Raw genomic sequence first — 12,278 nt, forward strand, 5'->3', positions numbered from 1 at the left:
TTCGTTATGATGCTTGACATTGTGTTCCCAGTAAAGCCCTGTTCAGACTATCAAATTTTATTTGACAAAAGCATGTGACATGCTTAAATTTAAATGGTTATAATCACATCACGACCATATATAGGCACATCATGACCATATATAGGCACATCATGACTATGTATGGTATACAACAGATTTTTGACAACGGAAAGTCGAGTGGACAGAGATTGTCGCATAAATTTAGAAATTGTTTCTGCATAACATCGTTCTGGTTGGCTTTAAGTATCTATTATGTTCTTAACTGCATAGATAAATCTCGCATTCAAAAATAATATACTAAGTAGGCTGCAGCCTAAAAAGTCAAAATGTGACTGTAAACAAAAAAATTTTGTACTTTGTACGATTTCTTTTATCTACTTTATATGCTCATGAGGCTATAATTACACAATAGTTACAAGTAAACTGGCAGAGTAAATGTTTTCTTTACAATAATCATATGGCAAAACAGCTTTCTGAAATGGACATTCACAACTTATAACATACTGTATATCATATCATATATATTATTTATATAGGCAAAAACAAAATTATAGAAACCTCTAAAAAGTACACTATGGCTGACATAGTGTAACAGGATAGCCAAAAAATTTTAAAAAAAACAACTTTTACTGTCCAGGGGCTCGCAATCAACAATAGACAGTTTCGGCCACTAAGCCCCGCCCTTGGATATTTTTGCTAAGGTACCTCAAAATGACAGAGTGGGACATGGGACAAGCTGACCAAGCCCTGCTCTGACTGGTCGGTTGTTAACTTTAATTGACATTTTAGAAAGGTCAATTGCAGAACAGGCCTGTATCCATTAAGGGGTAGGGGGTGCTATTTTCTGTAAAGGAATCTGAAATCTTTACATTTTAACCAGCAATCTATCGTTAAGCCAGTATTCGGGCAATAAAGCTACCATAGTAATGGAAAATCAAAACTGGGATCCAACCGGCTCTAGCCCTCCCCTGACCCCAGTTGATTGACCCTGAATACAGGCCTGTAGAACAAAGGCCAGTCACCAAGGTACAACTTTGCTTAATTTCAAAGGTTATCGACAACTGAAGATTAACACAACAAAGCTTTAAAAACCTAATCAATAATGAAACTTCAAATTATCTCAAACCATTGTTTTTAAAATCAGTAAATCTAGTCTCTATAATTTTCTTGGATTAAAAAATCTGTTTCATTATTCCTTACATCTTTCCTTTGTGATGAATCGTGAGACGTCCAACTACCTGCCTCTGGATAGAGGAGCCAATCGCGTATATGGGATTCATGCTCAGCTTCAACCTCATCTTCCTGAAACCGGAGTATACCATGCGGCGATTGCATTCGTGGTGTGTTATCTCCGCTAATTGTTGTAGTAGGATGCGGACTAAGTACTCGGGTATCTACCGTTGATGATGTCATATGGCATTTCATGTAGTCGTCTTCAATGAACTCACCGTGGGCGCCAGCTCCACTGTCACGAAAACTATTATTCTCAAAACAATTTGTTTTGCGTGGTTCCTCCGACTCAGACTCTGAGGACGATGAAAACTGGATTCTACCGGGCTCAGTTGGTAGTGATCTAGAGTCTGGTGTTTTATTTTTATCAGTAGGTTGTGTTGAAGGAATGTAACTATCCATTACAAAGTCCGAATCTGTATCTGACTGATCCGATGCGGCGCTAGCAGAGTCATCATCAAGCTCGAGCATAACGCTTATCCACCCTGTAAACGAAAATATAAATTTAAGGTTTTTAAAACCATAACTTCTCTGCAAAAAGTACATGATATTGTACACTTATTCAAACACAACAATATTGTGGTCTATTTACGGTAGTACAGTACAGTAAGTCTCTGGATGTTCTCTGCAAAATTCAAGACATTATGCTGAGGTCTTAAAAAAAAAAAATTAAATACTGTAGAAGTGTGATTGCGAGGCATCCAGACATCAGAAAACATCAACATTTCAGCTTACTGTAAGTAAACTTCAGGGTTGGAATTTATTACTGTAAATTTACAGTGACTGACTATGGTAGCACCTTCCAAATCACTGTTTCAAAAATCTTATACAACAAATTTTTTGGCACTTACTTGTCAACTTGTAAAACTTCAACTGAATTATGTTAATAAATATCATATATGGTTTCTACACTACCGTTAACAACTGTAGTATTTAAAGTATTATTACTTGAACGTTAATATTTTAACTTCCTAGGTACTAACGTACTATACATAAGGGATCATTCACAATTATCAACATTTTCGCAAGTGTAGAAACAGTAGTCTTTTTGGTACCCCCTCCCTCCCCTCTGAAAGTTTACATAAAAAATGTTGATTTCGAAAAAATCATTATGATTTTTGTGTGATGTTAACTACACCACTTACTTGGTTTTCAAACTATGTCTATTATATCCATGGTTGCATTATAATTGGTCATAAAAGTCTATTATTTTGAATATTGCATGATATTTTGAATCAAGATTTTTAGACACATGTAAAAGTGTACAAACTTGTCTACCACCTTCCCCCTAGCGTACTGTTTGTACACTTGTGAAAATGTTGAATATTGTGAAAGACCCCTAAGCATGCAAATCACATTATTACAATCACAATTTATAACTCTCTGAAGTAAAACAAGTTGTAATTTTAAAAGTTCACAACAATAACTAGAGCAGTCACTCCATAGAGTGCATACATCCGCCTTGTGCCTGAATACCAACAATACACAGGCTGTGTATGATACGTGAAACTGCAGCATACCCTCATGGAAATAATGGAATTGTCATAATTCAGGCACGTTATTTTCTTGAGTGCTCCCTGAATACGAGGGTCGATTCCATTATTTTCTTTTATGCAGGGTTAATAAATTAAATTTCCGTGACCTTTAACTTTGACCTGTCTTCCAAAAATTGATAGGTTGTTGGTCATTATTATGTACCATTCTACTAAATTTTATGATGACCCATTAATTAATTTTTGTGTAATCTTGCTAACAGAAAGACAGACAGCGGTGAAGACATAACTTCCTTTGGCAGAGGTAATAATAAAAACAATATACAATATCAATAAGAATAACCAACAATAATAAAAATAAATATCAGAAACCCTTCTAGCACATTTAAAAGAGCTGTTGGTGATTAGAATGCTTGACATCTCATCACAGGATCTAGTTATAAAATCTATGATTATCGCATATATGCGAGAATATATTACGCTTTTTCTCTATAAATCTATTAAAAAATGTAATACTTTTTTCTCAACAGGAATGCACACCTTACAAAATATTACTCAATTAGCAGAAATTTTATTACTAGAGATTAGGAACCAATTTTCAGCCTTAGCCCAACTCTAAACCTCAAGTCACCTGTTATTTCAATATTCCAAGGTGGAATATATGAAGTTCATATACATTAAAAACTGTTTCAGAATAATTATGAATTATTAATGAAACAAGCCTGGGATGCCGTCATCCGATGTCACAACAAGGTTGTTGGATCAAAAATATTAATTTGCCTATTCAATTAGCTATCACAATTTTGAGTCAAACTAAGATACAAAAAACTCTCCCCATGAACCCTGTAAGTGATTTTAATTCCCTTGATTCTGAACCCCTATCAGACTTTTTGGGCACCCTGTCGGCAAACTGGCCAGAGTACAGAAGAAAAGCAAATACAAAATTAATGTATAAAAAATACTGTTAACAAAATGATGAAACTAAAATATTTGCAAAAATGAATAAATGTTGCTGTGATTAAATTAAATTTTTGTTTCAAGTATAAAAAGAGTGAGGTATATGCATGTAAAAATACGTAAAAGAAAAGTATTTTAACAGCAGCAAAAATACATAGCAAAAAGTGCTTCATCTGACAACAACAACAATAGACTTGAAACCCAAGAGTGTACTGTGTTCATTGACATGCACATGGGCCATATTCCAAAAGGCGGTGCACTATTTTATAGTTACTTCAAGCCTCCTGCTGAAACACAAGGAGTGCTGAACCGGGCACCATAAGTTTACAATAGATCGTTGGGATTCTGTACACATGTCACCCTGGCTAGCACCATTTTGAATATGTGTGTGACCATGTTTCTAAAGGAGCCTAAACATGTTTTAAAATAGAGGCAAAAAAAAATATATTTTCAAAGTAAAATTAACCCTGAAGAGAAGGTTGAATTGACATAGTTCGATGACGTGGACGCCTAAAGTGTGGGTCAAAGTAACGTGATAGTCCCAGTATAGAGGAATGCAAACCTGCAAACAGTTGCCCGCAAAATGACCTGGTTGTATTTTAAACCTCAATACACGCCCTAAAATTTCCTTAAATATATACCATGTGAAATTTGGATGATTTTTATATGCTAGCAACATACGTTAACATGCCTGCTTATGAAAAATCACCCTCTTAACATGTTTTTGGTCACACACATGCATTCTCTAGGTCATGTTGAGTGACCCTCTAGGGCTTCAAATGATAATATCATTGGGGTAAACAATATATATAATATTAGCAAAGGGAGGGGCAAAAGTACACAATTTTACTAATTGGGGACAACACATTAAATTACGTTAGTAGATGAAGGGGAATAAACAACAAAAGATATTACAGTATATTGAAAAAAAGTGTTAATCAGCAAATAAGTATTATATTGCATGCATAGTGGTATTGGAGTAAACACGCCATGTGATCACAGTGATCCAACGATGCACCAGTACAAGAAATGTGTCATTTTGTATTTGTGCATAATAGGAAAATAAATCCTGCAATAGTAGATTCAGGACTTTTTTTATACAGAGATATAAAAAGAAATGACAGCTGTATTCAATTTTAACAGATATTTTTGTTATAGTAAGAAAGACACTATTTTGAACACTCTAGAAAATGTTGATAGTCACTGGAATTCAAGGCCCTTTGGATGTGTACCCAGCTTGGCTTTAAAAATAACTTGTATAGAATTGGTTGTTCAGTACATGAAACAAAGCATGCAGACATGTCACTGAGAAAACAGTACCATAGCATGCATTTGTCAGTCCATACAACATCAAAAGACCATGAATGCAACCATAAAATATCCACACATCAAGCATACAACTGAACAAGACACAACTACTATATATTATAAAGAAGCTTAAAATAGTTATTTGGGCCACACAAGTACAGCTTTGCATTCTAATACTGACCCCACAAGCCCTCGTTTTCCTGTATAGAAATGAAAAACAAGAATGAATGAAGCGTGGCTTATGGAGACTCGATAAAACAAACAACAGATATTATAGAGGGCAGTATAGCTTATTACCTGCCATCACTAGCATGTTTATTTTCAACAAGATGAAAACAGAAAATTTGAACTAAAAACTAAAAATATTAGACCAATGTAATGCTTCTTTTCATGCAGTTGATAAAATATGCCTGGAATTTGCAATGAAAATGTGTAGAATGCATACTCATTTCTATTAATTAGTATTATAAAATTGAATTTATTAGACCCAAAGTACTGCCAATTTCGTTAACTATCAAATGAGATACGAACAGACACAATCTGCTGTAGTTTAGAGGAAGAGTACCAGACTACTTATCTGGAGGTTGTTGCTTCGACTCCCACCCAAATCATTCCCAAATTTTTTTTCACAGATATTTGGGGATATATTCAGAAATCAGTGAGATAACAGTTGGGCAAAACATCATTCGTTGAGTTTCATTATGCTAACATCACTTGAAATAAAAATATATAAAATACCAAAATGCAGTATTTTAGAGTTATTCCACCATTATCAACATAATCTTCTCTGTAGGGATGATGAAGCATGCACAAGGCAAAATCAGGAATAAAAGTGCACAGTAACTAGCAAATACAAACATACCTTTTGTGTTCTCTTTAGGTCAAATCTGAGATTGATTTAAGGTGAAAAAGGGGAAACATTGGTTAACAACAAGACTCAGGTACATTAAAGCAAACTGTTTATTTTATTTAACTTTAGTTCATCTCACATCCAAACAGCAGATGGAATACAATTAAATATTATTTACAATTTTAATATACAAAAAAAAATCAAAAACTTCCAGAAATAAAAAGCAAAAATGTAACTGAAAAACAAAAAAGAAATAAACAATAAGGGTACCAACTTGCACAATTACAAGAAGTTAAGATGCTATAGCAGCAACTTTGGCTAAACGTATAACAATGTCCTGGACTGATGAACTTATTTATTAACACAACTTTTTTACGCCAATAAACATAACTGTACAGCCCTGTTCACACTGTGAAATTATATTTGACATGCCTAAATATGGTCATGATGACATCACATCAATACCATACATAGGCACATCATGACTATATTTGATTTTCGTTGAAGAAAATTCGATAATCTGGACAGAACTTAACATGTGTAAGTGTGATGATAAGAATATCACATCAGTGGCTTAATTTTATACATTAACGCCTGTATTCTTAAAACAAACTTTAGTCGAACTTCGAACTTCATTTAGTGCTAGTTGGACTTCAACTTTAATTTGTATTCAACAAACGACGTAGTCGAAGTTTTAACTACGACTAAATCAAGTCCTAGTTTTAGTTCAACTGAAGACAACTGGCAAGCCACGACTATCAAACTTAAACCAATGAAAAGGGCTAAATTTAATAGCAGACAAAATTTTAGAGATCCGGTAACGCGGATGAATATTAAGCTGCCGTCTGTGGTTCAAATTCGTATTTCCTCATAATTCATAATTGACCATCATTCGCTTAATAAATTTTCTATAATAATAACATATTACGATAAAGAATTTGAACAGTCACTGAAAATTTGCTTTCTTTGGAGAACTATTATAGTTGAGCCCGAGCGAGGTAAATATTCCAAGTCGGCGATTTAGCCTGACCCTAGGCTGACTAAAAAAATCGTCCTGCGGAGGTATCATTTTAGTCGAGGTTCACATCATTTAGTCGTAGTGATAGTCGAAGTTCGTTTTAAGAATATGAAATGACGTAATTTTTAAGTTTTAGTTCGAACTACAGTAGAACCTCGTTTTTACGTACCCCAGTTATACGAACCCTCCGTTTTACGTACGCCTCGTATCGACGATGACGTCATCAAAAACCCCGAAAATATTCAAAACAAACGGCCCTTTTCAGAGCAACCATAAGTAAAAAGACTATTACAATAAACTATAACAATAAACAAAACCATAATAATGCAACGTATTTTCATTAAACAACAATATTGATTGAGTCTAACACCAAGTTGTTATAATCTAAAACCACGTGAACCACGTGAACCGAGTGAGATGAACAACTACCGATGGTGCTCAAAATAATTGCTTTCCTCCTTAGCTTCGTGTGGCAAACCATGGAAACACTTGTCTGGTCGAATTTTCTACACGAAGCTGAATAGGCATAGTTTCGTACACGAACGCTAATTGGTTGGCTCGCCCAGTGCAGTGAACATGGTTGCTGTTTCACGTACACGAACGCTAATTGGTTGGCTCGCCCAGTGCAGCGCACATGGGTTTAGTTTGTCTCAACATATGTTGTTTAAAATAGGCATGAAGGAGAATTCCCAAGTTATATCTTTGTCGTATAGGTAATCTTACAATATTTTCATGTTCTTTAGTTAAATAAAAGATATAAAGTGATGAATTATTACACTAGACACACGGTTTTATTTGAACACTCTATTATGACATCGTATAGTGATGAATAAAAACACTAAACACATGGTTTTATTCGTAGGCCTAGAGGCTTGCTTTAGCCTAGCTAGGTAACATCGTTCGTTCATACACACATGTATTGAGTCTTACGTACGTATTAGGTCAAAGGTTACCACAAATTTAACCCAACCTCTATTTTACGAATCCCCCGGTTTACGTACGCCCTCCGGTCCCGTGCCGTACGTAAATTCGAGGTTCTACTGTATAACTAAAGTTTGTTTTAAGAATACTGGGGTAAATCTACAGAAACTTAAGTATAACAACTGAGAATAAAAAAATACTTTATTGACAATGATCAAACAAGTAAACATTGAAACATATATTTTTAATTTAAAAATAATAATGAAAATCAAACAATAGATGAATTTGAACTAATCATAGTGTGGTTCCTGGCATATTTAGAGAGAAAAAAAAAACAAAAAAAAAAAAACATAACTATCTTAATAATATATTACATACAGTTACTATTTAAAATGAATTAACTATTTTACTGTTCATATAATTAGTGGTTTACTTACTTTCTAACTTCTTCAGGAACATATATGTATTCCATTGGAACAAGCTGTTTTAATTCATCCAGTTGATAAACAAACTTCAATTTGCTACTAAACTTGGAACTTAAAAAGAAAAAAAACAGCATAAAATGAGATGGAAAAATTAGGGTATAATATAGCAATATATTACAAAATCACTCAAACAATATTCTATCAGAACCTTAATGGTACCCTACAGTTGAATTACTGGGTGGGGATAAGTGGGATATAGAAATATTAGTAGAAGTATAGTCCCTACTCTAGGATGAATATTTTTACTGAAGTGGGGTAAGTGGGTCATAAGGACCTTAGTTGAATATAGTCCTTCCCCTGGGGCTTAATCCCCATCGGACAGACCAGGTCCCCATCAATTGGTTGGTTAACCATGACTTGTCAGATAAAATGAAAATTTATTGAGCATAATAAATTCTATTCAGTCCCGGAAAAATTTAAATTTGATCCAATTTTTTGCAAATTCTCTGCGCCAGAGGGGTTTCACCCTGTGGACCCCCAAAGATTTTTTGTCTTTTTACCCTGACCGGTGCCCTGTGGTCTTCTTTTTCTTATTAGACTGCTTTTAAATGTACCTAAGAACATTGGTACCCAACCTGGGGTCCGTGGACGACCAAGGTAAGAAAAACAATTGGGGAGCCGCCATGTCAAAAGGGTCTGCAGAGGGTCTGCTGTACTTTTAGACCAATATTTCATGATTCTATTATTTTTCTCGTATTACAATGGTGTGATAAACATCTTACTGCTAAAATTTGGAACCTTATCAAACACAAAACAGCTTCGATATTGTACTTTTGTGGTGAATCATCTATCTATAAAATCTTACTATCTTATTGGTGTAATATCGAAATTAGACTTTGGGGTCCGTGAGGACTTCTCTAACACATCCCGAGGGGTCTGTGAATGCAAAAAGGTTGGGAACCACTACCTTAGGGCCACCACTCCCTAGGAGACCTAGTCATTGTAAGCTTTGCTTTGTATATTCCTTTGTTTTCTTTTTTCAAGCGAACCCAAAATATATCACGAATATAAAGATGACAAAAAATTAATATTAAATTAATATTGATTAAATATAAGACTAACCTGATAAACGGTTTGGTGAATCCCACCACTGTCTTTAGCCACATTGTTGGGTGCACTATGTACAAACCTTTCAGATTCTTCCTTAATCTTTAAACAAATTAAACATTAAATATTAAAAGCATAAATAGAATATATAATATTGCTATACACAGTTTGTTTATCCAATAAGCTAAGATTTCTAATGGCTTGGGGAATCATGCATACATTTATAGGTGCTATTTCATGAAGATCCAGGGGGTGGCGAGCTTTGAATAAAGTGTTTCGAAAGTGGTCCAGAGAGCAAAGCCCCCAAAAATTTTGACCAATTTAGTTGTTTCAAAGGCTTATTTAATTGATGCATACTACTAATATGTAGAAAATACATACAATTTTTTTTCTTCCCGACGAATTATATCTTTTAAAATATTCAAAAATATACTATAAATATTGACAGAGATAAAGAGGCTATATATAACACAAAAAATGTAAAAATGAAATATATTTTATACAGTAGTTTGCTAGCAATGGATGTGCATGTATCAAAAAAAAAAAAAAATCAACGTGATGATTAAACATAGAAATCTTTGTAATTTTGATTGGATACCCACAGATGTCTGAACAGTTATTTCCTTCTCTAGTGGTTATTGGGCAGTACAATGGGAGACAATCCCCTACTCTTCTGAACAGTTTACTGCGTTTTTTAACATACACATGGGTCATAATGCACACAGGATCAACAGCTTTATCATTGCATTTCAGCCATACAGCTGAGAATAGAAGCACTTGCAATTGAACTAAATAATAAAAAAAAAACATTTAACTCCGAAAAGGGACATGTTGAAGGTTCAACTTTTTGGTCTACTTGATCATTTTCAAGAATCGTGATGAGAAAACCTTATCAATCCACATACATTTATAAAGCCATAAGTGGAACAATAGTAATTAAAAACAGACCAATCATGTAAAAGCAAAATTGTTCTTGTACCAAAGGTGAACAATGGATCTCCACAGTTCAGTGCACACTCATTGCTAACAAACAGATACTGTGAATATGTGTCATCAAACCTTCTATCAATTAGTTTGTAACAGCGCCTCATCCATGCCATTCCTGGTACCTTCCTTCGGGAAGCAGCTCCATGAAAATAGACTATCATATAATCTTGAGCAACAAGTAGCTCCAATGTACTTACAATGTACCTAACAAAAATATTTTAAAAAAACCAAAAATAAATTAAAAAGCACCAAAAATGTCAAGAAGGAAATGAAGCTTGGAAAGTAAATAAAGTCCATTAACATTTTAACTTGAAAACATTTCATTATGAAAACAAATTGATACTGTACAAAGAAAATGTAACAGAAATATAGGTTATATAAAATGGTACATTATTAGTAGTTGTAATTAATATTACTATTATTATGTGAAAACACTGGCATAGCAGTCAAACTTAATTGGGCTTTCCAGGCGATGAAGACTGAGGTGGGTCACTTGTTACTGTGTCCACTTCAATAGTGAATGAATGAGAATTGACCTGTGTCATACAACTGATTTAAACATATTGAACATATTTAATTATTATTAAGATTATTCAGTCTTCATTGCCTGAAAGCCCATGTCTGAACGAGAATCGACATGTCATAAGACTTGATTCAACATATTTAATTATTACTAGGCTTATAAGGTGGAAATAATAACACAATCTTACAGCACATTTCTTTGGTGTTAAAATTAGTGTTAGTATGAATGAGCACTGACCTTTCAGAGATTCAATTCAACATTAGTAGGTATAAAGGTGAAAACAAAATAACATGACATTACAGCACACTTGAAACAAGTGTTAGCATGGAGGTATAAAATGTGAATAGTGATCGAATGATAATGAACCTGTCATAGACTTGGTTCTAGGACAGCTGTTAAAATATTTGTAAAGTATCCATTGAGACAATTAAGTCAAGTAGATTCATTTTGTCAGTAGAGGAGCATACACCAAAACGATAATCTTTTATGCCAAATCAGAGCCAGATCTAGGAATTTGTATTAAATTGGGCCCAAGGAGGGACTTCTAGTGCAGATGGTGAGTCTAGACTACAAATAATTGGAATTGGACGGAAGAAATTTAATATTTAATCTTTAATGTTGGGGGCTGAGATACAAAACTTTATGCCTACGGCACCTCATGATGGCCAGAAATGGCATGCTTAGACATAACTTTTAATAAAATTTTCCTTTCTTTTCAGTAATAAATAAAAATATATGAAAATTTAGAGGGAGCTAGTTCCTAGAATCTGCCTATGCATGAAATACTGTAGTAGTAGGAGCAGTTGGAAAAACACTTGCAGTTCTGGCTGTAAACATTGAGGTCATGGTTCATTTCCTCACTGTGCATTTTGCTTGCATCTTGGGCAAGGCACTTTACTATGGTTGTTTCTCTCTACCCAGAAGAAATGGGTACATGGGTATAGGCTCGAAAATCAATGCACTAAAGAAGTTGCAACTTTATGGCATTCTCAACATGGAGAAGAATATGTGCTATAGGTGTACGATCCAACGACCAGGGTAATGCGATATATATATAAATCTGGCATAATATTATCATTATACATGTCACTGATGTTTTCTTACATTAGTATGACTCTCGCTTTACTCTTGAATTTTGAGTGCTGTAACCATGTTAATGTATGTTTTATTGTCGTAAAATATTGTAAATTACTTGTGAACTGAAACTGTATGCCGTCCCATATGCTCACGTATTTTTGCCTTAAGTCTGTTTATACAGTACATTAGTTTAAAGAAAATACTTTGAATTCTACGATCAATCTTCTTTAATGTAATACTTTCACACCATTCTAATTATTGTTGGTGTTGATACTATTATGAATATTGTTATCATTTTATTGTTAGATATATTCCTTGTTTAATCATGTCATAACATACATATATATGGGCAAATCGCAGT

General features: G+C 34.0%; 1 protein-coding gene across 3 annotated transcripts in view; it reads right to left on the bottom strand.

The window, feature by feature from the left end:
- Positions 1 to 464: 464 nt before the first annotated feature.
- The window catches only part of LOC117125034 (protein prune homolog 2-like), a 39,070-nt gene continuing 27,256 nt past the window's right edge, over positions 465 to 12,278 (bottom strand). Inside the window, exons 11-16 of one of the 3 annotated variants that reach the window (XM_033271391.1) lie at positions 10,390 to 10,521; positions 9,346 to 9,432; positions 8,236 to 8,334; positions 5,872 to 5,896; positions 5,191 to 5,209; positions 465 to 1,736 (exon numbers count right to left, since the gene is read on the bottom strand). In XM_033271391.1, the coding sequence (XP_033127282.1) occupies positions 1,171 to 1,736; positions 5,191 to 5,209; positions 5,872 to 5,896; positions 8,236 to 8,334; positions 9,346 to 9,432; positions 10,390 to 10,521 (928 nt within the window). In that variant the 3' untranslated portion in view covers positions 465 to 1,170. The remainder of the gene's footprint in view (positions 1,737 to 5,190; positions 5,210 to 5,871; positions 5,897 to 8,235; positions 8,335 to 9,345; positions 9,433 to 10,389; positions 10,522 to 12,278) is intronic. The other 2 variants (XM_033271392.1, XM_033271393.1) reach the window with 2 other exon arrangements.

Source organism: Anneissia japonica, unplaced genomic scaffold (assembly GCF_011630105.1).
Source record: "Anneissia japonica isolate Jap-2015-1 unplaced genomic scaffold, ASM1163010v1 scaffold9_len2422644_cov172, whole genome shotgun sequence".
Lineage (NCBI taxonomy): Eukaryota > Metazoa > Echinodermata > Crinoidea > Comatulida > Comatulidae > Anneissia > Anneissia japonica.